The 26,228-nt window shown below is 57.8% G+C and overlaps 1 protein-coding gene across 6 annotated transcripts in view; it reads left to right on the plus strand.

Moving 5' to 3' along the window:
- Positions 1 to 26,228, plus strand: part of MBP (myelin basic protein) — a 103,319-nt gene that overhangs the window by 71,905 nt on the left and 5,186 nt on the right. For 3 of the 6 annotated variants that reach the window (XM_047696290.1, XM_047696295.1, XM_047696289.1), the window contains 5 exons: positions 5,310 to 5,387; positions 19,974 to 20,081; positions 21,994 to 22,029; positions 22,362 to 22,394; positions 25,514 to 25,624. In XM_047696290.1, coding sequence (XP_047552246.1) covers positions 5,310 to 5,387; positions 19,974 to 20,081; positions 21,994 to 22,029; positions 22,362 to 22,394; positions 25,514 to 25,624 — 366 coding nt within the window. The remainder of the gene's footprint in view (positions 1 to 5,309; positions 5,388 to 19,973; positions 20,082 to 21,993; positions 22,030 to 22,361; positions 22,395 to 25,513; positions 25,625 to 26,228) is intronic. The other 3 variants (XM_047696292.1, XM_047696291.1, XM_047696293.1) reach the window with 3 other exon arrangements.

Raw genomic sequence — 26,228 nt, forward strand, 5'->3', positions numbered from 1 at the left:
TACTGATGATGGTAAAATCGTTGAACATAAATGGGAGGGCAGTTTGGCGGCGCCGGAATTAGGGCTCCTGGAGGCTCAGGTGTGGCTCGTGGGTCCCTGGCATCTGCCTCCAGGTGCCATCATCTCTCACGGGACACTTGTCATGACTTCTGGCCACTAATAGTTGCTGTGTCTTCAGTCCACCTTCCGCTTGGTTCTCTCGGGGTCTGTGTTTGTAGACAGTTGCTTGGACTTTGGGCCTGTCTTCACCCTGATGTGGTGGTCACCTGACCTGTTTCTGACGCTGCTGTTGCGCACAGCTATCAAACCGCACCCGACTCTGGCTGCCGGGCTGTCCCTCCAAGCCCTCCTGTGCATGTGGCTTTGCCGGTTTGGGAAGTGTAAGCTCTTCTGCTTCACTCAAGGAACAGGAAAACATTTACACTGTGCAGAAAAGATTAAACGGCTGTGTAGCACATATTATAAAACAAGCTTTGTTTCGGTGGTTATGGTCTAAATTAAAATTGTGAATGCACTGGTATCAATCATTGACTTTACTTCAGAACGGACACATACACCTGTGTGAACGTGGGTACGTGTTTTTCCTCCTTTATGTAGAGTTACAGCCACGGTTGCTTTAAGGCTCTTATCCCCTCTCATACTTTCAGAGAAAAGATCCATCTCAGAAGTAGGCATCAACTTTGCAAAATAGCATTGTCCGATGATCAGGGAGCCAGAGGAATTGGAATATTTTCCCAGGATTTTGAAAAAATGAAAACCATGTTTCAACAATTGTTTTAGGATTTCTGAAGTATCAATTCTGTTCAGTACTGAATGTTGAATAAAGCAGATTTGAAAACAAACAGCCTTGCCTTTTGATGCCAGAGAAACCCGTTAGGTTTGCACGCGTCGTCACATCGTGGCTTCCTGGAAACACAGGCCCGCGATGCCTTCCCGTGTGGAGAACTGGAAACTGGTGTCTGTTCAGAGCCTTTATTCTGCTGTGGACTCTGTTTGCTCTGAAACACTGGAGACGTGAGCTTCAAGCCCTCTCCGCCCGCACACGCCCTCGGGGGCCCTAGGATTCTGGGGTCTTTCCTGGTGGCTGCGGGTGATTCCGTCGGTTGGTTTCTCTTCCTGCTTTGCTCTGCGTGCGTGGAGAGATCTTTGGATCGAAGCTTGAGAAAAGAAGAGAAGCGAAGGGCCTGATTATCATCCCTAAAAGCCCTTTTCATGTTTCCACGTTTGTCATTCCTAGACAGTTGTCTCAGGTACACAAGACCCGAAAGGGCCCCCGCCCAGGCCTGAGCGTCGGCTGCCCCACCTGGGGTGTAAAGTATGCAGGGGGGCGGAGGGGGGAGCAATTATTCTGCTTGTCTGTCTGCAGTAGGTTTTTCCTGGTGCAATCTTGCAAGGCTGAAGGCCGGGCCCCTGGGAAGGGGGCTGTGGGTCCCTGGGCCCCTCCGCTGCCCCCCTCCCCCGAAGCCTCGGGGGGCTCCTCCCCTCCCCCCATCCTCAGAATACATGGCCCACGCCCACCCTCCTGAGGCTGGGAGCTGACCTTCAAGGAACCTGCATTATGAATTCCTTGAGGGGATGTTCTTCTGAGAGCCGTGGATGGAGAGCGCATTCAGGGAGAACGTGCTCCCTGCTTCGGGAGGAAACAAGGGCTCTGTTGTCTTTTTCCAGAGAACAGGTTTCCAGCTCCCAGGGCTGTGGGGCTCAGGGGCAGGGGGCAGGCCTTTAGGATGAAGGAGAAAGTGCATGCAGTCTTTGTGGACATGGCCCGCCCGCTGCCCCCTTGTCAGACCTCAACCCCCACCCTCCGTGGCCCACACGGGTGCGGTGGCCAAAGCCTAGACCAGTCATTCGCTTTGGAAACTGCTTGTTCCTTCTTATCTGGAAGGGGTGAGGTTTTATGAAATAACTAAGCGGCACACACTGATGTGCCCCTGGGCCGTCCCCAAGTAGGAAGGCTGGGGGACAGGCCACTCTCTCATTTCTCCAAACGAAAGCTGATCCCCACACATGGCTGCGTCTGTCTGTCCTGACTTCACAGCCGAGCTCCCCGGGTAACCTGCTCCCAGCCTCCCTTCCTGCGGCACTCAGGGTGGTCTCTGTGCCTCTAATTTGGATCATACAGGATGAAAGCCATTTGTCATCTACCGCTCCGCGGTACAACCAGTACAACTGTTTCCCAGTTCTCTCCCCACTGCATCCTCATTTAACACGATTTAGTTCTACCATCCCTCAATCCTTCGTTGTTGACATAACATCCCAATTTTGTAGCTGCAATCCTGTGGGGAGTGTAGCATTCAGAGGCAGCAGGAGGGATGGGGTAGGAAGCCGGGGGAGCCCCCCCGCCATGCGGTGCCTGACCCCCCGAGTCCGGGGCCTGGGGACCCGTACACACCCTTTCGGCGGAGAACTCCCGCCCCCAGGAGCACGGCCACGCACATGAAAGCAGGTTGACTCTCCGTGCGAGGCTGTGTGCCCGTGATCTGGCCGTCCGTCCGTCTGGTGCGTCACTTTGCCAAGAGGTTCGGCCCGGCTCTCTCTAGAGAACTTGCGATGTGGCAGGTGTATTTCCGGCCGTGCTTTCTGAGGCTCCCCCCAGGCACGTCTCTGTGAAGTGTCGGTGCTCTGGTCGGTTCTGGGTCAGCGGCTCTGTGGCTGCAGGCAGCTTACGTCCGTCGTCCCCAGACCCTCCAAGTCCAGGGTCCCGTGGCTTCAGTGGGTGAGATCCACGTTAGGGCGAGTGGCCCTGTTCCGGGCAGTCCTGCCACACCCCTGTGTGAGCGACACCCTGGCATCAGGTCATGTGTCTGACGGCGAGAGCCTCCTGCCGGGTGTCTGTGCGCCTGTTGGATCAGCTTCTGTTCCGTGTGGGTTTCCTCCTTCACGCACTCACTACACTTTGTAAAAGAACAAGGATGAACTAATCACACGTGAATTTTTCAAGTAGTCTTCTTTGGGGACCCCCCTGCCACCCCCATGAAGTGCATTTGTTACGGGTGATCTCGCTGGCTCCTGACGTGACACCCCACAGGTGAGTGTAGGGCTGAGCGCCGCCCCCTCGGCACACGGAGGGCAGCATCTCACTCGTGTGCTTTTGCACAGAGATGTTCTGTTCTCTCCGGGGACAGCTCAGCGTTCTGGTCCATCCTGGCTGTGTTTATGCTGCTGACTGGGTTCAGTTTCGTCGGAGAGCACCGTCCCGCTCTGGGGGTAGTGTGGGTGCAGAACAGATTCTCTTCTCCCTGGGTGGGGGTTGGGGGGACACAGCCCAGTCGGTGGCGTTTCCCAGGCAACTGGGCGCATGAGAAACCCACCCGCCTGTGCACCCTGTTGAGGCTGTGTCCCAGCACCCTAGGAACCCCGGGAATCTGGATACAGCAGGCTACGGGATCTTCCCAAGGATGCCGGTGAGCACGAAGGTCATGGATGAGATTGGGTCTAGGATGAACTAGAAATAAAAGCAAATACACAATTAATTTGGATGTGTTCACCTGCCCTTGTCCTCACTCACTGCCCACTATGTCTGTTCACAGCATGTACAGTGACAAACGTCACTGGTTTTCCTTTTGATCGAAGGATGAGATGTTTGGTGACAGGCAAGGCTGACTGTTTGATGGAGAGCTGGGGCTGACATCGGAGGGAATGTGTCCCAGGAGGGAAGGACCATATCCCAGGCAGGAGTCCCCACCCTAGAGCTCCTGTTAGCCCTTAGGAACCATAGAACCCGCAGAAAGGGTAAGAGTGTCTCCGTAGGTCCCTCCCACCCCACTCTTAACTGCCCCGAGCCGTCCTGCTTCAGAGGAAGTAGTATAAAGGTAGGAAGAGTTAGAGCACCAGGACTCTTCTGAGGAAGCCCCACCAGTGAGGGCTCCTCTGAGAGGCACGTCTCAGCTCTGTCCCCGCCAGCCCCGTGGGGCACACTCAGTGCCCGAACCCCCTTCCTGCATCTGTACGGGAGGTCAGTCGAGCACGGCCACTGGAGTGCCTCGTCCCTCTGCTGTCACCTGAAGAGAGAACGCCCATCTTCCCGCTCCTCCCCGTGCTGGGGTGGGCGGCCTGCATGGCCAGCAGTGCTCGTAGCCCCAAGTGCCAGGGATGGGGGGAGGGCGGGTAGCTCGACACGGATCCCCAGAGCAACCTGGAAGCAGCCCAAGGAGCTGGTCCCCCTCATTAAGAAAGGGCATTGTTTTCAGTGGTGGGGGGGGCATGAGTTACAAAATTCTTCTTGGCCTTTTGGGCAATAGTATAACGTGGACCTGCCCATCTGCCACCAGTGGGGGAGGGGGGTGCTCCCAGCCTGTGGGGACGACCAGGCCTCATCAAGGCAGAAGCCACCGCAGCCTCGTCCCGAGATGTTGACATAAACAATTGTCTCACTCTGGCAGAACTCCGTGCCTGGGATTGAAGTCACCAGTAGTCCTGCTGGGACAGAAATCACGGCTCCCACGTGGGGAAGAGCAGGGGTGGGGTGTAGGCACGCTCGCCCCAGATCTGCCTCGGGAAGCTCCGTGTGCAGTTCACAGTAATGCTTCTAGACACGCTAACATTCTCCTGTGTGTAACCACAGCTCACTGCACACATAACCCACCAGTAACCTGTTTTATAAAATCCATGTAATCCACAGCCACCTCGAGACATCTCCTAAAATCCTTTATGTCGGTTTTATCTCCTGACCACCGTAAGGTGCCTTCTCTCTCCTTCCTCTCTCTCTCTCCCTCTCTCTCCTCTCTCTCCCTCTCCTCCATGTATCTGAAAGCTGGGAGGGCCGACAGAGAGCACAGTGACCCTGGCAGAACAGCGGTGGTTTCTCCTATAAATCCCGTACAGAAGCTCCCACACCTGTTGCAGGAGATCGAAACCCGTCCCAGGAGAGCTGGGAACCTTCTCTACTCCAGTGTAGACTTGACAAGCCCTGTAGCATGTCACTTCGGGCTGGAAGGTGCTTCCTCTGCTTGTCTGTCCAAAATCTTACAGGTCTGGTGCCTGCTCCAATGTTAAGGAAATTTGGTCACATAGTTGGGCTCAGGGCTCCAGAACTTCCCCCTAAACCTTTCTTCTTCTTCCTTTTTTTCTGACGTTCCTCTCCCCGGAGTGCCGGGGGCTCCTGCTGCTGTCTCCTCCTTCCTCTGTCCCCTCGGTGGTCACCACCCATCATCCACACGCCCTCACCCTCCGACCTCCATCCCCCACTTATCCTCCTCACCGCGCAGGGATTTGCCAAGCCCGGTCAGGAGGGGATGTTTGCCGGAGGACTTGGGGCTCTGCCAGTGGCACTGCATGGACTCAACGGCCACTCTGTGTCCCCCTGGCAGGTGCCCTGGTTCAAGCAGAGACGGAGCCCTGTGCCCTCTCATGCCCACAGCCAGCCTGGGCTGTGCACCATGTACCAGGTAAGACGTGTGTTGGCCCCACCAGGCCCCTCCCATCCCCCCGGTGGCGGGGCTGCGTCTGGGCACACACCTGCCCACGGGCTACAGCAGGGCTGAAGCACGTGGGGGAGTCACATTTGCAAATCGAGGGGTCAGCTCCTCGAGGGACGCTAGTGAGGGTCCAGGTGAGAAGACTGAAAACTCTCGTTCGGGAGGCCTTTGAGTTCTCAGTCGGGTAACTGCACAGGTGACGACCGCCAAGGGCCAGGTCTGGGGCAGGGGTGGGGGAAGAGCCCCCGGGGCCAGCCAGGCCTCAGTGGCTCTATGGCACTAGGACACAGAGAGTCGGTCACGACCGTGACATTGAGTTGCCCTCGAAAATCAGCGTCTGACATACACTGAGCAATCGCTAGTTGAGTTATTCTGTCACATGATGTGTGTCTTTGGGGAGTTTGCTGGCGGGGGTTGCCCCTACCTGGGCTCGTCTGGACCGCGCTGGGATGGAGGACCAGCCGTCAGAGGTTCTCGTCTCCTGCTCCGGGCACGGATGGCGAGGGGAATAGGGAGAGGCATCATCACCCCAGCGGAATCCTAAGTCAACCAGGAGTCACAGTGCCACTTATGCACGGTGGCGGCCACCACACGAGCTGGCGGCCACAGACCAACGCTTTCAGGTGACGGGGGCACCCGAGCCGGACCCCCAAGTGTGTCACCTGGGAAAGCACAGAAGGCTGAGAACCCGTGCCTGGAGACGATGGACAGCACTGCGAGCACACCGTCTGACACGCCTGTGGACCATCCCCCGAAAGAGCATCAGCAGGACAGGCTGTGGTCCCACTCCTGTGGCCGCTCACTCTGTAGACGCCTCTCTCCACGGCTCATTGGTCAAAGCAAATGCCCTGCCCGGGGGGGGGCAGTGCTCCCAGACGCTCAGGCCACCCGAGCACCTGGTATGTGTGACCGGATGACAGCGGGCCCCCCACTGGCTCTGATCACCCCGAGACCACTCTGCGCCTCCGTGCCCTGCGCTCTCCACCACTGACTGAGACGGCTGCAGGCAGAAGCAGAGGCCTCTGCTGGGAGGAGGACAGGGCTGTGCTCTTTGGGTCACGCCAGAAAGCTTAGACTGTGGATCTCTCTCTTTTAAAAAATGACTTGGAAGAGGAAAGGCCACACCCCGTCCTCCCCCTCTTCACCCCAGACTGACCTCTGGGCGTACGTTAGAGTAACCTGGCATACAAGAAACAGTCTGCGCGACCCCGTCTCCGTGGCCGCCTATGGACGCGCTGTAAGGGACAGAGGACACCCTGGGGGCTCTGGTTCTTACATCTGTCTTCTGTTCATTTACGGACAGCCCGTAACTAGTGGGAACATCAAATGGGACTTGGACTGGCTTACAGGAACGTCCACGAGAACGTGGAAATACGCCCGGTGCCGGGCAGCTGTGTGGGTGTGGGTGCGGTACGCGTGTGTTTGCGGAGTGACAGGACGTCGAACACAGAGCCTGAGTTGAAACCAAGGACAAAGCCAGCACACAGCCAAGCCAGTGGGCTCCCCTAAGTCCTTACTGACCGTGCAGACCCTTCGAGGGCCTCAGTGGTCCACGCGACCAGTCCCCACCGTGCACAGCTCCTTCCAGGAGGTGCCCTGTGTCAGGGGTGCCTGGAGGTCCGGCAGGTCGGGTCTGGGAACCCCAGAACCTCCCTCCTGCAGGGAGCGGCACTTCCACGATGTTCTCGAATGGAGAGAATCAATAAACCAGGGTCTTCTGTCCTCTCTGAGCAAAAGCTGCTGATTATTTGGAACATCTTCCTCTAGCAACTTGGGAACCATTATTATGTCAAGAGGCTGGTCACGTGGGCCAGAAAGTAGACCTAATGGCACCTGCCACGGGCAAGACCGTGGGGGCTTGCTACGCTGCATGGCTTCAGAGTGCACCTGTCTGAGAGTCTGGGGCAAAGGGCTCTTGAAACAGGCTTGCGGGGGGATAACAGCTGCTGGGTAGAGCTGCGAGCTGAGCCGCTGACTCCTAGCCCTCAGCCCTAACCGCCACCCCTCCCCAGATTCGGGGACTCCAGACCATGAGCAATGCCAGAAAGACACTCTGTGCCCCGACCTTCCAGAACACTCCTCCTCCTCCCTGTATCCCCGTGAGTCTCTCTGCCTCTCTCTGCAAATCCACCAGGAAAGCTAGGAAAGCGCCAGCCACCATGACATCAGAGTAACCATCAAAGGACAGGTGGGTTCCACCGTTGTCGGTGGCTTCCACGAGCCAACTCCCCACCAGGAATTCTCTGATTCCAAGGGATCCAACAGTGTCCTGGAACTACCGGAGCTCAGCTTTTCTAGGGGTGGAAGTGACCCTGCAGGTGGGAGAGGGAGCCCATGCTGGCAGGTGGCATCATCTTTGGGAACCCAAAGGCAAGCTGGAGAGGTGAGAATTCCAAGGGAGAGACGGAGAGCAGAGTGCTGGAGGGCAGGCCCCTAGGAAAATACCAAATTCTTTCATCTTATGTGTCCTGCTCTGCGCCCCTAGCCCCATCTCCCTGCATGGGGTCCCATCTCAGGGGACCGCGTGAAGCATGACGCTGTGGGTGTGCCGAGCCTCATGCAGGACACTCAGTCCCGTGGCCGATCCTCCATGCGTGGCCTCCCTCTGAGTCCTGGGGGCCGGTGAAGAGCGGCAGTGGGACAGCGTCCACCCCAACGGCCCCTGGCTCCTAGTCTCTTGGAGGCTGAAGGACACTTCATCCAGGCCTCCCTGGCTGGAGAGGGCCCGGGCAGCCCCCACGCTCTCACTCCAGAGTGCCAAGGAGCCAAGACACCTCGTGCCGTGGACCAGAGCCAAGTTAGAACCAGAGACACAGGCTGCGGCTTGGCTTCAACTGCTGGGCTCCCTTTCCTCACCGGAAAAGCACCAACAACAGCGAAAGTAGCCTTCTGTGCTGCCCACACCGTGGGGAACCCGTGCCCCACCCAGCCCTGGGCACCCCTAGGTCTGGTGTGTCCTGCCTTTCAGCCATGCGACGCCTGAGAGCCTCCGGATGGACACCCAGGGCCCCGGACACTTCTGGCTTCCCGTCCACCTGTCACTGCCTCTGGCCGTGGGGTGGAGGTGGGGGGCGGGTGCGTTCCTGCTTCCAGGCCTCAGCTTCTCGACCACACAGTAAGTGACAGATGAAGGCCTTTTCTCTGAAGACTGGTGCAGCGCGTCCGGGGACGTCTGCAGGTGCTCCCGGGGACTCAGGTCTCACCAGCAGCCATCGGGATGCCTTTGGGTGCTCTCGGCCTGTGAGAGCTTGGTCTGTGTGCAGGGGAGACAGAAATCCCCATCTCCCGGCCTCCGAAGATGCCCTTCCCACCCCCCCTTGTCTCCTGAATCAGATCCTCCCGTTTGCCGAACTCTGGCTCTGGCCGGAGGTGGATGAGCCCCGTGGCCGCACATCTGGTGGACGCTGTGGGTCTGGCCATGGGCACCGAGAGAGACCAGGCTCCTCGGGGAGCGCGCCGGCGGAGACGGGTGGCCTGGCCTCTCCCCCAGGGGCCCAGCGCTCCGCTCTGCCCCTGAGGGCTACTTCCCGTCGCTGCTGAACCTGGGGCCAAGGCCCTCACCTACTGCACAACCCATTACAACTTGTCTTGTCCAAAGAGAACGCTCCAGACCCCACAGCCCTGACCTGCTCACCCGCCTTCTGTGCAGAGATGACTGGATTCCAAGAAAAGACACTGGGGCCATCGTTCTGGTGTCTAGGCCCGTTGGGACATTCGCTTGACATTTATGCTCAAAGAGCCTCCTGTGCCCATTGGACTCACTGAGGTCTTTGCAAACCGGGTGCCTGGAAGCAGCGGACACAGACCAGAGCGGTGTGGGCCGACATCCGGCTCTGCTTCCCACCTCCCTGGAGACAGCAAGGAAGCATCAGGAAGGCCGCATTCCAGAAGGGCTGTGAACCCTGCGCCAGCCACCCTGACTCTGGGGGAGCAGAGCTTCCCCGCGGGGAAGACACCTCTTTCCTTTCAGGGAGCACTGCCGGTTTCCCCAGGCGAGGGGCGGGGACGCTGCTGCGTCTCTGGAGCCCCGGGTCACCAGTCGCTGGTCACCACAGCCATGCCCTCCGCAGGGATGCCTCGGCAGAAGGGCCTGTTAAGAGCTGGGCACTCGCTAGGTCACCGGTGCCTGACCGAGAAGACGAGGGCGGGCGGCTGGAAACACAGCACCATGCTTGTGGCTTTGGGAGCCTCTCAGGGCCACTTCCAGCCCGACAGGCACCCCCGCCCCCCTCTGTGGCCTTCCTCTCTGCCGTGCCCACCGCCCAGGATGACGGAGCTGGACCCCGGGCATCAGGCTGTGACATGGGGCTTGCTGTCTCTTTCTGTGCCCAGGGGGACAGCCTCTTGTCATTCCGACCCCTGCATGGCCCCCGAGGGGGGCAGAGCCATCCCTGCAGGGTAGGGGATGGTCGTCGCCCGATTTGCTGAAGGGAGTCAGAACCCCGCCGCTCCCCCGAGGCCCCGCGACGGCAGCCTTCTTCGTCACCCTCGTCTTCACCGTCTGCTAATGGCAAAGCCCTGGACCTTGGCGCCGGTCCCTGCCGAGCTGACCGCTGGGGACAGCCGCACGCCCACAAGCCGCCGTGCCCACAGGCTGCACAGCCTGCCCGCGGCCTTGCTTTCCGGGATTGGAGAAGAGACCGGCTGTCGGGTGCCAGTAACCTAAAATTTCCCTCTAAATCAAACGTCTGCCTGTAAATTCCTCCAGAAATAGAGAAATGACTGCCGTTGGCCCCGCACATCTCTCTCTGAAGAAAGAAACTCGCGGCTCTAATTGAACTCACTCGAGTCAACAATCCAGAAACGAACACATCCTTCAGCTTGCAGGGAACAAAAGCACAGGGCACACTGCACGTGCCCTTCAGACAGAGAAGAATGTCCCCCATTTGTGACATCTGGGACGTCTTGACTTTGCCCCAAAACACAGCCCGAACGCTGTCTCCTGAGGCACATTGGAAGTCTGAGCAAAACCGGCGTCACAGCTTCGTCTGAGAAACAGACATGAACAAAAGTAGGAGCATGGCCAAGGCCACGGGAGAGCCTCGTCTGGCCACCCGTGGTGTCTGGGGACACCCGGGAGTCACGGGGTTTGTGGGGCGCCGATGGGAGCGCCCCTGCCCCAGCTCTCTCCCCGACACACCCGGACCGGAAAGGGAGCGAGGTCACAGCTCAGACGCCTCACAGTCAGACCCGTCTCTCATCTGCAAACTTGTAACCCTTGGCGCACTTGCTGGTTTGGAAGTACTTACCCGGGGCGCCCGGGCTCAGCACCTGGGGCAGGCAGGGCGGCTCTGTGGTGGAAACAGGCATGGCCGGCAGGGATGAGGAGAGCGTTGGATGGAAGGAAGGAAGCTGCTCCTGCTGCGGCCTCTGCAGGGAGTCCTTGAGGAGGATAAGCGACTGAAACCAGATTGCCCGCGGCCTCGAAGGGTCTCTACCCGCCATGGAAGGAGCGTGAAGCGGGGAGGGGGGCGGGAAAGGTATGTGGGTTCCTTCGTGTGCTGTTTGTGGTCAGTAAACATGAAGAACATCACACACGAGCGTGCTGGGGCTTAGCTCCAGGAGGAAGACATTCCAGCGTCCTGTTCGCTGTGCCTTGTGGTCCGTGGCCCCAAACAGGTCACGAAGATTCACCACATGGCTCCCTGGAAAGGAATCTCCCAGGAATGCCCCCCAATCAAAGACTTCTCCGGCATGAAAAAGCAAAATGCACCTTCCTTTACTCGGTCACTCTCAGGACCCCTGGTGAAACCCTCTGCATGGACGGCGGGGCAGGACACAGGGCTGTCCTGTGGCGTTTAGCCCTTCGGTTACAGGCGGAAGCCCCAGCACGTGTCCGTCTCCCACCTGGCCGGCAGGGGCCGCTTTCAGTCCCACCAACAGAGCAGGATGGCGTAGCCTTACGGGCTGCTCGTGGGGAGCTGCGGCGTCTCCTGGCTCAGTGGGAGCTGACTGGCCCTAGCTTTAATGACGCAGAAATGCATCCTTCAAAACGATCACCAAACTGGAAAATCTCGCCTCATCAACCGCTGTTTTGCATTCACTGTCCCCAGCTGTCCATGGTTACCAAAAACGAGTCGGAACTAATCTTCCTGGGAAGAGTGGCAGCCGCAGCGTCCCCAGCTCTCGGGGCACTAACGGGCCCCTCTGACACGGTCAATAGATACTACTTTTCCTTATATACAGGAACATTTGTAGTTCTAGCCTGTCACACCTTCACAAGGTAACGTAAGGTAAGTCTACACATTTTTAAAGAATAAAATAATCCTACACTTTTTAAAAAATCCATTCTCCCTTCCTACCTTTTCCTTCTGTTGTGTGGTTAGCCTGCGATTTCTTCATCTGCTTCCAAGTGTTAGGTTTGGAACATCAGCCTCTGCCCCAAGTGGAAGCCACAAGAATCTGGCTCGGGGTGGTGGTTGCAGCCCCGGGTCCTGGACCAAAAGTCAGGAGAGGCCGTGCCCCGCATCTGCTCTCGAGTATCGGCTGCCGCACCTGTTAAATGGAGTGGCGTTTCCTGCCCCACCTACGATGCGGGAGAGCGGGAGAATCACACACCCTGTATTTTAAAAGCCAGTGGAATAGCTTTCTTTATTCCTTTTTTGAATGGAATCCTTTGGGGACACAGAGAGAAATTCCTAGAACTCGTGTGGTTTAGCTACGTAGGACGGCGCCAGGAGGAAAACCATTACTGGGGTTAGCCCCGGGCACCCCGTGTCTGGACGCTCCAAGACAGGGTGACAGACGAGTCCTGGGGGCGTCGGGGCCGAGGGACAGAGTTTTGTAGCTGCGTAGGGCCTCCAGCGGCCAGAGTTCCATGCCGGGATCAGATCCTTGCTAAGGACCCGTGCCCGGGCTGAGCGGCCGGAGCGGGGGCATGGGCTGGTGTGAGGAGCACCGTCCACGCTGAGTTCCCCAAGGAGCCTCGACTGTGAGCTCAAGAACGGGCAGGGCTCACGTAGGAACTGCTCCCTGAGCTCCTTTCTTTCTCCATCCCGTAGGAAAGACGGAGCAGATACCAGCATGCACTTTGGGTTGGAAGGATCAGCGTCCCCCAAATTAGTGCACCGTAGAGAGGCGGAGGGATGGAACATACGTGTTGTTCCTGTGTGTTGTTGGAAGGAAGCTGGAGCATCCTCCGTGGTATTTAAGAGAGATTCTAATATATGACATACCCGAGGTCATCACCCCATTAGGACGACCTTAACCATTAGGGACGAAGGGCTAGATGCACTCGATCTTGAAGTTTGGGTTTAAACCCCCGGAGAGGACTGGCGCTAACACTGCTGCAGTCTGCCACGTCACCGCTCTCAGCTGGTGGCCTGCGCTGGCCAGCGTCCAGCTCCTGCCTTTGTGCTGCGTGTGCAGGGACGCATGACCGCTCTCCCGCTCCTCCCGGGCACTCAGGCAAGAGCGTCCATCCAGAAGAGAAAAGCGAGCACAGTGAGGCCTGGGCCGTGGGAGGGCAGGGACCCCAAGGCTCACTGGGCTGTGCTTGTGCAACGGGGAGCGCCCAGGTGCGTCTGGGAGCCCCGCGCCCGTGGGCGGCGCGCACAGAGGTGGGGACCAGCCCAGGGCGGGGATTCCCTGTGATTTCAGTCGCGCACGTCCCGACGGCCCTGGAAAGGTAAGAAGTAAAGTAGGAGCCACGGCCTTTCCTGTGCCGCTCACCACAAACCTCGGGCACGGGGTAGTCACAGTTTTCACGGGAACAGCGTTTCCTCCGGGGAGGGAAGGAGCCGTCAGTTGTCTCTGGTCAGTCCGAGTGCGAGCGCGCTGGGGAGGGCACGGTCGGTGGCCGTGGATCTGCAGGTGCGTCCGGTGAAAGCTAATGTCCTGTTAGGACACCGGCTCTCGGGCAAGTCGGGAACAGCTGAAAATCCCTTCCTGGGGTCTGAGCGGCGCGAGGCCTGGAAGCCGGCGCGCGGGCTCCCCCTGCTGGCGACGGACGTTATCGCAAGCGGAGGGAATGTGTTTCCAAAAAGCCATACAAGGACACAGGTTAAAGGAAAGAGCAGTTTACCCTAAAAATTAATGAAACGGTTGCCCTTTGTGCCTTGGCTTCCCTCCCACGGCATGAGACTTGATTTGCCATCAAGCAGTTGTCATTTTATTGGTTTTGATGCCAAAAGAAAGAGTAACCCGGTCGTGCCATAAATATTGTGCAAAGTGACAGCCCGTTCCAGGGCACCTGCCCATTTGTCTGTTTATGTGTGCGCAGAGCTGGGTCCAGACACTGTTTCCCCAAATCGAGAAACAAGGGCCATCCCTAAGTGGTAGAATTTCTTCTACAACCTTTCAGATTTTGACTTTTCTATATAACAAGTTTGTGTTATTTTTCTCATTGGCCCAAAATTTTTCATTAAAAATAAGCAGATTAATATTCTCAAATCTCGCTTGTGCAAAAGTGTTCAGCTGTACGTGTGGAGACGGCCTCACCTCGGGTGTGGCCCGGGGGCTCCCGGGCTCTGACAGCTCTCGGCCCCTCAGGGAGCTGCTGCCCTGCCCCTCTTCCCAGATCATCCCGGCTGACCTGAGGACGCCCCCTCTCCCTCCTAACCTCCTGCCGGAAACGAGGCTCCAGGAAGGGGATGGACATGGGCAAGACACACCAGTCTTGACAAATAAGGGCAAACTGTCAACCATTTGCCTCTTTTTTCAACCTTAGTGAACACAAAAGTGCTTCATCAGAGAATTACTAACTGTGTGTCCTGAAAACTAAGCGTTGGGTGCCTGGGTGGCTCAGTCGAGGAAGCGTCTGACTCTTGGTCTCGGCTCACTTCTTGATCTCAGGGTCGTGGGATTGCGCCCGTGTTGAGAGCTAAAAAAAAAAAAGAAAAGGAAAAAGGAAAAGCAACAACAGACTAAGGAAGAAGACCCCTTCTTCTGTTGGGGGCCCCCATCCAGTGAGCCTCTGGCAGGGACTCCACCCACCACCAGTATTTGTGGGGCAGAGGCTGAAGACCAAGGAGGGATGGAGGGGGAAACCCCACAAGTGACCAGCCCGCGACCCTTGTGCCCGTCCGCCTGGCCTGGCCGCAGCTGGTCTGCAGGGCTGACAGGTCACCTCGTGCCCCGAGACCTGCCCCTCTTCCCTCCTGCCACTGCTTCCTCCGGACACAGTGTCCTCCCCATCTCTCTAGTCCCAGCACATGAGCCCCTTCCTTCCAGTGCCGTATGAGAAAAGGCTAAGTACCCGTGTCCCATGAACTGTAAAATTTAACAAATAACCAAAACCCCAGTGTTTTGGAAGCGCCTCCCCAGGCCTGCCAGGGGCTCCTGCTGCCACATGGGCAGATGCCGGCCCTGATCTGACCTGACCCGACTGTCAGCCCCAGACACTTCCCTAGGGGAGGGCCCTGTGGCCCCTCCAGCCGTGGGTGGGCCGCTCCTTTCAGCAGTGCAGACCGGCCACATGGCGCTAGCCTCATACTTGGCCACCGTACGCGTTCTCCCTGCCCGACCGCTTCCCTCCGAGCTGCTGGGGGTCCGGGCACCCCTTCTGCTGGTTGTCGGAGACGTTGCCAGATGTGGGCAAGCCAGGGGCTCAGCACAGAAGCCAGAAGGGGGGAGCCCCCCAGGTGCCCTCGATGGAGGAATGGACAAACCTAAGGGGTGTGTCCATGCAACAGAACATCATCCAGCCCGAGTGATCTAGGAGGGGAATTGTGGCGGCTGCTCCCGCACGGGTGAGCCTCAGAGGGCATGGTTGCAAGCAGCCAGACACAGCAGGACCCACCAGCCTTCCCCTGCGAGGTGCCAGGAACAGTTACATCCATGGAGATGCAAAGGGGGTGGTGGGAACCAGGGGCCAGGGGCAGGGAAACGAGGGCTTGGTGCATCTGGAGGGACGGCCAGACTCACGGACACGGGCCTCCAGCTGGACAGTCCTGGTGACGACACAGTGTCTTCTTCAACACTCGGCTTCATAAAGACAGACCCTGCTAATGGCGGTGGTCCAGTTTCGGTACTAATCTAGAGACACAGATGCGCTTTCTGTGTGCAGTTCTGTGAATTTTAATGCCTGTGGCCTTCTGTGTAGCTGCCAGCACAGTGAGGACCCTTCAGCCCAGAGCTGTCCCCACTGCGTTCCCATCGTACCCACACCACAGCCTCCCCTCGCCCATCCCTGTGCCCTGGCGACTGCCACTCTGCTCCCCACCATGGTTGAATCATTAGAAGAACGTCCTGTAAATCTCGGAGTGGCTTCTGCTCAGCGTGACACCGTGGAGATGCCTCTGAGTTTCCACAGGTATCACGCTTGTCCCGTCTTCCTGCTGCCGTTCCGTCTGCCTTTCCTCTCACTGAGGAACGTTTGGGTTGTTTAGGCTGATTAGTGATCTTCAGGAATTGAGCTGCTAATAAACACTCGTGGACAGGTTTGGTTTTTTTTTTAATGAGCATAAGTTTTCATTTAAGATTGAAATTACTATTTCCCTCAAGAAGTTCTTGGCCAATATATTCATTACAAAAAAAAAAAAAAAAAAAAGAGTTCCAGAAATATTGTTTGCCTTCTACCCTTCCAAGCAGGGAGTAGGGTTGCTGGGTCCTACGGGAAGTAAATGGTTAACTTTAGAAGAAGTTGCCAGATTGCTTGACAGAGGCCTGTACCATTTTGCATTCTTACCAGCAGTGCAAGAGAGCTCGCGGTGCCCCACACTCTTGCCAACACTTAGTATTGTCAGTATGTTAAATTTCACCCACTGTGATGTCTTCTTGTGGCTTTGAGCTGCATTTTCCTAGTGGCTGACGATACCAAGCAGCCTTTCATGTCCCTGTCGTGCCCCAGGCCGCATCGACTCCGTGTCTGGGCTGTCATTTTGAACGGGGTTGTTTTTAACCGATGAGTTTTGAGAGCTCCTTCCATAGCCTGATTTCAGGTGCTTTGTCAGATGTGTGTTTTGCACATATTTTCTTCAGGCTGTAGCCTGACTTTTCATTCTCTTAAGTGTCTTTTGCAAAACCAAAGTTTTTTAATTTTATGGGCCATTCCTTGGATGTCATGTCTAAGAACTATACTTTCTTCTAAATTTGTGTAGTTTTACGTTGTTGATAAAGATCTATAGTCCGTTTTGAGTTCCCTTTTGGATAAGGTGCATCATTGGGTTGAGGTTCTTTTTTTTTTTTTTTTTTTAATATAGAGACATGGTTGTCCCAAAACCATTTTTTGAAAAGACTCCTGAACGGTCTTTGTGTCTTCACCTTCCTCAGAAACCAGCGGGTCACATTTGTTGAGCCAGTTTCTGAACACAGGGCTCGCCGATCCGTGTCTGTCCCCCATCCAACACCACACTCCCTTCGTTACGTGCACTATATAGAAACCTGGAAATCAAGGGGTGTCCTCAAGCTTTATTCTTCTTTTCCACAATTGCTGGGCCATTTTGGTCCCTTGGCATTTCTGTTACAGTCTCAGAAACAGCTTGTCTGTATCTCAACAAAACCTCGCTGGGACTTTGGAAGGGCCTCCAGGACGTCCGGCTGTCTGGGGAGAGTGGACACTTTTGCCGCGCCGAGCCTTGCCGTCCACAAACACGGACGTCTGCCTGCTGGCTCAGGTCTCTGCTCTCTTCCCCAGCATCTCCTGGCGTTTAGCGTAGAGACCCCATCTGTGTTTCCTACATTTATACTAACAGTTTCTTTCTCTGATGCTGTTGTGCACGGCACTGTTCTCAAATTTTGCTGTTTTATCTGACTCTTCATTATGCAATGTGTAGAAATGTGGTTGGTTTCACGTCATTTTACTGCCAGGGCACGACAGAGAGAATGATGCAGTTGGAATCCGGGGACGTCCTCGGATCCCCCACGCGGCCGTCAGTTTGCAACCAGGCGTCCAGGTCAAGTCCATGCTCGGGGGGGCGGGGCTTCGCCATGCGTGTGACGGAAGAAGCGTGGGTCCAGCCGGACGCCTGTGTGAGCTCTGTATTAGAGGTGCTCTGCGCGTCAGCACGTCAGTCCAACACACGGTTCACGTGTGCCGCGTGCTCAGTTCCGTGCCGCGGGTTCTGAATAAGCACACCCACCACCCTTCCATGAGCAGCGCTGACCCCCGATGCTGTGCTCCCAGAGCCCAAATGCAGTTTACCAGCTTCATGCCTCCTTTAACTTATGCTTCCCTCAGAAGATTGGCGACCAATATCTTCATCGCAAAAAATCACAAAATACATAATTTGTCTTGCAGCATTCAGAGCAGGCGTGCGTAAGTCACGTGAGAAGTGTTATCACCTGTGTAACACCTCCGTGTCTAGCTCACAACATGAGCACGTCTGAATTGTCCGAGAGCCGCGTCACAGGACTTTCCAGTCACGTCTGTGAAAACCTCTGTGTAAAGTTTGAGGCGTTTCTCTAGTTTAACCACAGGCGTGTCCGTTACGGGTGTGAGATGCATCGTCACCCAATATCCAGTCCTGGGCGCGCAGGAGGACAATGTATGAACACGGGAGAAGAGCGGGGTGCGCGGGGCAGCCAGCCGACTGCCTCAGTCCAGGCCATTAGGACGGGATCTTGTAAATGACCACCTGCAGGACGTGTGAGACACTGAAAAGATATTTGTCTTAAAGTAACTAATTTAAATCATTTCCTGGCTCATCTGTTTTGCTTTTTAATTCTTGATTTCATGCTCACTCGTTCCTTGGAGGGGAGCATACGAGGTTGGCGCGCGCGTTGAGTGTGACCGGCTGGTGAGGCCAGACGCTGGAGACGGGCTGCTGGATGAGGGTGGGCAGGGGACTGGGTCACTGGGGTCCCTGTGGCATCAGCGGAGAGCGGGTAGAACAGGAAGGCCAGGAGTTTCAGCAGTAACAGAACCCCTCCGGCTCGCTCCCTGCTGTGCCCACACCTCCAGGCCAGTGCCCCCCGGCTCCCTGGGCCTCCCCTGCAGGTGCTGGGGCAGACCTGAGCGGCCGGGCTCCCGGCAGGCCACTGGCACTGCACACTCAGGCTGCTCATGGGCGAGCAGTGTGGGAGGCTAATGACACCCCAGGTCTGCAGGGTGAGCTGGAGCCGGCTCCTCACAGGAGGAGGGCAGAGTGACCAGGGCAGAGGGCGGAGGAAGGAGCGCCGGCACGGGGGCCGGGCCGAGAGCGCGCACGGCCCTCCCCAGAGGCAGGGAGCAGGATCCCCATGGTGCAGAGGCCGGCCGCGCGTGGGGAACGTGTCCACAGCACAGCGAGGTGGCCGCGCCGTCAGAGCAAAGACCCGCACTCAGGAAGCAGCACACACACCGCATGGCTGGGAGTCGGGGGGGCTCGCGGCGGTCCTCCGGCCAGAGAAAACATGCTCTGTTTGGTAAAGCCAAAGCGGGGGGTGGTCGGGAGTGCAGCGGGGAGAGGACCACCGGGTTTGCAGATGCGTCCTGGCTAGAAAGGGAACAAGCAGAGGAAGAGCTCACCAGCTTCTGTTTTAGCGGCAGTCCTGGGAAGGGGCGGATGCAAGTGGGGCACTGGAGAGACACAACACATGTTCCTGGAGGCAAGGGTGACCACGGAGTTGCAGACCTGCGGGTCTGAGGCAAGAAAACAGACATCTGGGGTCAGCCGGCATGTCCCCAACAGTGGGTGCTGGGTGCATGCACCTGTCCCTCCAACCACAGCCCAGCCTGGGTACAACAGTCACTGGTTAGGTGAGGCCCACCGAAGGCCTCAAATGCTGGAGGCGGTAGACTCCTTAGAGGCGAACTGTCTCTTGAAGAAGGGCTTGGCCTCACACAGGCTGCACAAAGCTGAGGAGGGAAGGGAGGACCTGCAGGGACCTCAGCCCATGTAATGGAAATGCCCCTGGTCCTCTGATGCCAGACCAGCCCCAGAGAAGCTCCCGTGGCCCTCATTTCCCTCACGTTCTTCCCCATGCATGTTACTGGGCGAGCAGGAGGGAAGCCCCGGGATCAGTTCCGCAAGCTCGCCTCCCTGAGCGCTTGGTGTACAGGCCACGCTCAGCCCAGGGTGCAGGGGCGCGTGGGGGCTGGTACGCCGTGGGCCTCGCTCCTTCCACCACGTTCTGTGTCATCTCTGCAGCACTTCCGGAGCTGGGAAGGGCTGGGCACTGCTGCCCACAGCCTTCCCTCGGCTCAAGATGAGGAAGCGGTCGTCCCAACCTGGGCGGGTGCCAGTGCTGTGACCTAGGGCGCTGATTTTGAGAAACGGAGGCCCGTTGGCGTGACGCACCCCCTTCAGAGCTCATGGTGGGGGTTTTTGCCATTAATCCCCGCGTGTTCTCCTTTATCCACAGCAGAAGCTCAGGGAAGTGATAGCTTTCTCGTAGCACTCACTCACCCCACGCCCATCTTCAGTGGACTCATGGAGACATCCCCTTCCCTTCCCTGTGCCGTGACTCTGGGGGACCCAGTGCCAGGTCCGTGGTGGAGACACCCCTGGTATAGTCAGAGAGTCTGCTGTTCCCCTGCGGGCCCCAGGAGCATCCCGAGTCATGGCAGCCACATCCCAGCACAAGGTCCCGACCCTAAAGAAACCAGGTGCATTTCCAGGAGAGGAGAGAGGCCTCCCAGGGAGGCCAGAGCGGAGGTTGGGACCTGACCCGAGCTCCCCACGCCTTCTCTTTCAGGATGGACATCACGCAGCGAGAACTGCCCACTACGGCTCCCTGCCCCAGAAGCCACAGCACGGCCGGCCCCAAGATGAGAACCCCGTAGTGCACTTCTTCAAGAACATTGTAAGTGCTCCCATCCAACTGTGAGCGGCAGGCGGCAGGGAGAATCAAGCCTGGGGGGCAGCAGGTGCCCAGTCACGGCCTCATCCATGGGGGACCGGAGTCTATCTCCACATGACCCTGAATTCAATCCACAGGGGACCAGAGTCTATCCCCACATGACCCTGACTCTAATCATGAAGGGACCTACGTACATCCCAGATGATCCTGACCTCTAATCCTGGGGCATCTAAGTATATCCCCAGATGACCTTGAGCTCTAATACATAGGACATCTAAGTATATCCCAGATGACCTTGAGCTCTAAGCATGCAGGGACCTGAGTATGTCCCCAGATGACCCTGACTCTAATCCATAGGGTACCTGAGTCTATCCCCAGATGATCCTGAGCTCTAATCATAAAGGGACCTGAGTATATCCCAAATGACCCTGGGCTCTAATCCATGGGCACCAAAGTATATCCCCAGATGACCTTGAGCTCTAATCCATGGGGGCCTAAGTCTATCCCCAGAGGACACTGAGCTCTAATCCACAATAGACCGGAGTATATCCAGGTGACCCTGCACTCCAATCCATGGGGGACTGAGTCTATCCCCAGATGACCCTGAGCTCTAATCCATGGAATTAGAGTATATCCCCAAATGACTCTGAACTGTAATCTATGAGGGGCCCAAGTATATCCCCAGATTACCCTAAACTCTAATCCACAATAGACCGGAGTATATCCCAAATGACCCTGAGCTCTAATCCATGGGGGCCTGAGTCTATCACCAGATGACACTGATTCTAATATGAGAGGACCAGAGTCTATCCCCAGATGTCCCCGAGCTCTAATCCATGGGAGCCCGAGTCTGTCCCCACAAGGAATGTGAGTATATCCCCCATGATGCCTCCCTCCTCCTCAGGGTGAGGTTGGCCATGGGAGCTCAGCCCTAGAACCTGGTCACAAGGTCTGGACTCCATCTGCCACTTACTGAGTTTTGTGTTCTAGTGAAGAACTCACTCCTTTTGAGACTAAAGTACTATGAGACACGCACTTTAAAAACGTAGGCTAGGCAAAACTCTGGAGACAAAAAGATTAACAAGATGCGAAGAGGAGCGGTTGTCAGGGTTTGTGGACAGGGAGGTGGACGGGGGAGCACAGATGGGGCAGTGGACCTACTGTGTGTGATACAGCTGTGGCAGACACCTGACCTCACGCACGGGAGCAAACCCACTGAACGAACACCCTCGCTGTGCACTCTGACTCGCTTAATGGAAGTGCGTCCGCCGTGGTTCCTGCTTGTAATGCACAAACCGCACGCGTGCAAGGTGGTAACAGACAGGGGGACAGTGTGCAGGACAAGAGGGCAGCCGTGGCAACGCTCTAATTTCTGTGCATTCTTTCTAGAAACCTAAGACTGCTCTCAAAAATAAAGACTGAAAAACAAAATCAAAACCACACGCTTCCAATCCTAAACATTTTGTGCCACAGACATTTTAAGAGGGTGTTTTGCATGTTGACAAGTGAGTGTTTGACAAGTGAGCCCCAGGCCCAAGAACACTCCTGAGTATGGGCAACACTTTTCCTCCAACCCCAAGAAAGGACCTCAGCAAAGGGAGGGTCACCGTCACCCCCGGGGGCAGCACGCGTGTGCGAGTACCTCAGTGGGATGGACCGGTCCTGCTCACAGAGCCTCCTGCCCTCGTCTGAACACTTTCTGAGTGTTCTGCAAACTGCCTGGCCTTGGCGTCCCAGGTCCTACAGTCTCCGTGAACGAGGACAGAACAGGGAGGCGGGCTGGGAGGGATGACTGTTGGGCCCCCAGGTCTCCGGGCCACCCCGGGCTGGTCGAGAGCCGGCAGGTGAGGGCAGGAGGCTCCGTGGGGGAGGGAAGTGCCCGCCCCCGCTCACTGGCCTCTGTGTATCTTTGTAGGTGACACCACGCACACCTCCTCCGTCGCAAGGAAAGGTAAGACCTTGGAACACGGTCCTTAATTGTCACTCGGCCTGGAGACCTTCCCTGAAATCCCTAAATGTACCAAAAAGAGGGCGGGCCTCACGGCTGCCTGACTTCCCCGAGTAGCACAGGCTGCGGAAAACCTAGCGGAGAGTGGGGCCAGCTCCCAGCTCGCTCTCCCCTCTCCGCCCTCGCCCCGAATCCGCCCTGAGCCGCCCCCACCCCGGGACCCGGCGGGTGTCCGCACTGCTCGCGCTCAGCAGCATCCTGACCTGCTCGCTTCGTAAAAGACTTTCTCTCTCCCTACCTCAATGACAATGTCACTGTCTCTCTCTCTCCCACAGGGGCGAGGACTGTCTCTCAGCAGATTTAGCTGGGTAGGTGACACGGCATGTCCGCGCGGCTCCCTCTCCCTTCTGCTCCTCACAGCTGCCCAGCATCTGCGTCCCACCCCGCGAGGCTCCCCTTCTTCCTCATCAGGCCCAGGGCCCACGTCATCGAGGGCCACCTTCTCCTCCTGAGGGGAATCCAGGGCCCCGGCCACCGACCCCGCAGCGGGGCACAGGTCTCTGCTTCCACGCCGGACCAGGTGGCTCCATGCCTGAGAAAGTTCTTGACCTCCTTCCAGCACAAGGGGGGGCGGATACTAGTTCCCATGGGGCAGGCCCAGGGAGGCCTGCGCCCGGCGGGCTGTCCAGACCCCAGCCCGGCCCCCAGGCTGACCCTTGGCGATGCCACCCCCTGTCACATGGTCTCATGAAGCCACGAGACCAGGCGTAGCAATAACCACAGTGTAGCTCTCAGCACCCAGGAACGTCGTCTGAGGAACACCGGGAACCAAGTGCCCACCACGATTTTAAAGGCCAGCCGGCTTACTTTCTAGACACCGGTGACCTGCGGTGGTGTCTAAGCTGGCTGAAAACGCCTATCGGCGTGTGCTAACCAAACCTGTAGACGTTGGTTAGGAGCAAATGCCAGATACGGCTCTTACTTGGCTCAGGCTGCCGTTTGCGGGATAAAATGGAAGAATAACCATGACCTACAGGCCAGGACCTCATGTGCGCTGGACACCCAGCCCGAGTCCCTAGTGCAGGGCGGGCACATCCATGGGGCTCAGTTAATGGGCATCACACACACGGATGAACAAAGTTTGAAAGAAAGAGAAAGGAGGGAAGCGAGAACAGTGGTGGGGGGAGGGGTGCAGGATGGGGAGGCCCGCCGAGCAGGTTAGGGGGTTCCGTAAGGCTCGTGCATGGCCCCAGCATGTTCTTACATGGAATTTGCTGGAACGCTTTATGCACATGTATTTGAGCCTTTTCTGAACGATGTGAACGACTTTGCAAAAAGGGGCGGAGCGTGTAGGCAGCCGGTGGGCTGGGCCTTGCCGCGACGGACGTCTGACTATCTGTGCCAGCAGGAGACCAAGAGGAACTGTGGAAGGAGCTCTTGTTTTGGTGACCCCTTGGTCTGCCTCCTGACTTTCTAGGCCTGGACGCTTGGGCAGGATGTGGAGTCAGCCGTCCTGGAGAAAGTGCGGGGCAGGGAGGAGGCCCTTCCCCCGCAGGGCACTCGGAACCCGCTTCACCCAGCAGCAAACCAGAAAGACCTTTGCTCCCCTCTGCGTCTCCGTTTTGGAGCCTACTAATCTTTATTCAGTTTCTCTTTTTTCCAAAGCAAATCCAGCTCATTCATTTGTTCGTGGGTCCATTTTCTCGAGCTACAGGACGGCCTTCCTGCTTGGAGGGTGTGGAAGTCGCCCGTGCTTCTTCTAAACTATGTCAAACATTTCTTGGTAAATTCCAGGTTATCCAAAGATAGAAGCAACCAAGAATTGGAAAGGACGAAAAGTCAAGCAGATCATTTAATCTGGAAACCCACCCTTGAGTTTTGTTCTCAGAAGTTCCTAGTTGGAGAAAAGCAAGCGAGACAGGAGAATGTGACACGGGTGTGTGAGGCGTGGTTTCCTGCCGCGTCGTGTGTCTGCATGTGGCACCTGCATGCTTGGCTGTGGCCTGTCCCTCCGTGGGACGTCCCAGAGTGAGCGCGTCCACAGGAACCTCTGGACCCCAGGGCAGCCCGCCCTCCACTTGCCTCCACCACCTTTAGGATACGGGGGACCCGCATGGATCCCCGTTCCCTCCAGCCCGGACCCACCTGTGTGCTGCAGGGACCCTCGGCGAGGCAGAGGGATCCGGGGCTCCACCAGGTTTATTTCGTTGACTGGATTGTCAGGCGCAGACCCGAGCGATCCCCCATGTCCTGCCGAAGAACCTGAACTCCCAGAGCCTGTCTGTGAAGACAGAGCCGCGGGGCAGGCAGCAACCTTATCTGAGAACCCCCAGCCTGCTTGGCACCTGCGTGACATGGTGCACGAGCCTGGGGATCCCCATTCTGCGAACACTAACCTCCCTGTGTCAGCACCGCCCAAGCCCCCCAACTCCTTTCTTGTGTCCGTGGGGGAAGATCCCATTTGGAAGTAAAATAGCTCTGAAAGTAGACGAGTCTGGGATGCGGACATCCTGACACGTCAGCAATCACTAGCCCTGCTCTGTGCCACGCGGGGAATTTCTTCCTTCCCCGAGCGTGCGGGGGCTGCTGGCACCGGGAGGCCGGGTGCGGCCTCTCCTGAAACAATGGCGAGCACGTGCCCGAGCTTACAGGCTCTGTTAGCAGGGCAGCACGTCCGTGACCTTGCAGAACCCTCCCAGTCACCCCTAACCCCATTTTATAGATGAGGAAACTGAGGCTCAGGGTGGTTTGACACTTGCCCGAGTTCGCACGGCGAGGGAGTGGAGAGCCAGGGCTCCGTCCAGGCTGCGGGGTGCCTGCGACTGTGCCCTGGTCTACGGTGGCAGGGACATGGCTTGCTGGCCGGAACTGCCCCCTTCCCTCCTTCATGACCAACCCAGATCCCGGGCCCCCAAGGGGGTGCACACATCCGCTCTCAGGGCACCGAAGCCATGGCCGGGGGAGCTGGTGCCGGGTCATCCTGGGGAGAGCTCATCCAGGCCAAAGAATCCGAAGCTTCTCCTTCCGCTTTAGAAAAGTAAATTGTGCTAAGGCCAAGGCTCCGGACCCTGCAGACCGCTGCAGGAGGGGCCGGACATGAAGAGTTTACCCAGAGAAGCAGGCAGGGCCCCCCAGCTCTGGCGCCTGGCCTCCCGCTGCTTCAGTCCCAGGAAAGTGCCCCCTGGGGCCGAGAGCGGGCCGGGTGCGCCTTTCCTGCGGGCAGGGGAGCCAAGGCCGTTCACCGGGGTTAGCTCGACCTTGCCGCTCTTGAGAGCCACACAGTGGAGCGGGTCCGGCTCCGATCTTTCTCTGAGAGCGTTTGGGCGCCCATCTCCCAACGCGCGGCAGCCCGGACTGGGCCGACGTGGCAGCACAGAGCCCAGCCCTGGGCCTCGACTGAGCGGGCCTGTCCCCGCCCCACAGCCCGTCCCCGCCCCGCAGCCCGTCCCCCGCACGGCCGCCCTGAGGGCTCTCTGGTCTCTTGCAGGGAGGCGAGGGGCAGAAGCCAGGATTTGGCTACGGACGCCGAGCTCCAGCTCACAAGGGGCTCAAGGGGGCCCATGACGCCCAGGGCACGCTCTCCAAAATCTTCAAGCTGGTAACGTAACCCTTGTGACCCTTCTGATGGTCAGGGGTGCGCTGCGGGTGGACGAGGGGCGGGACCAGGGGCGGGGCGGGGTGGGCGGGGCCCAGACCTTACACACTGTTCCTCTGGGGTTCGTTCAGCTGCCAGGCTGGCCCAGGGACCAGGACGTGACTGCAGGGGTGGCCCAGGCTCCCTTGGGGACCTCGAGGATACATGAGGGGTCCCACGCGAGGCTCCACCACGCCCTGCGGAAGCAGGGGTGGCTGTGGGCGCTGACCTTGTCTGGAAACCCTTGGTGCCGAGGCCTCAGATCTTTGACGCCCGAGAAAGGGAGCAGGAGCCGAGGGGCCGGGGGAGGTCAGTGATCAGGCGGCCAGAGGTCCCGAGAACCCACGGGGGCTGCCTGATATGGACACTGTGGTCACTGGCCCCGGGGCCATGGTCAGGTGTGAGCTTGGCAGGGCCCGGGCACCTGGACAGGGCGTGAGAAGGCAGCGTGAGGACAGCAGGTGGGGTGGGCCCTCTGGCTTCTGGCTGGACTCGGACAGTCCTGAAGTGCAGCAGAGCCTCAGAAAGCCCCACAGCCGCCCATCTCGGCTCTGGTCGAGCCCAAGGT

This window comes from Lutra lutra, chromosome 12 (assembly GCF_902655055.1).
Source record: "Lutra lutra chromosome 12, mLutLut1.2, whole genome shotgun sequence".
Taxonomy (NCBI): Eukaryota; Metazoa; Chordata; class Mammalia; order Carnivora; family Mustelidae; genus Lutra; species Lutra lutra.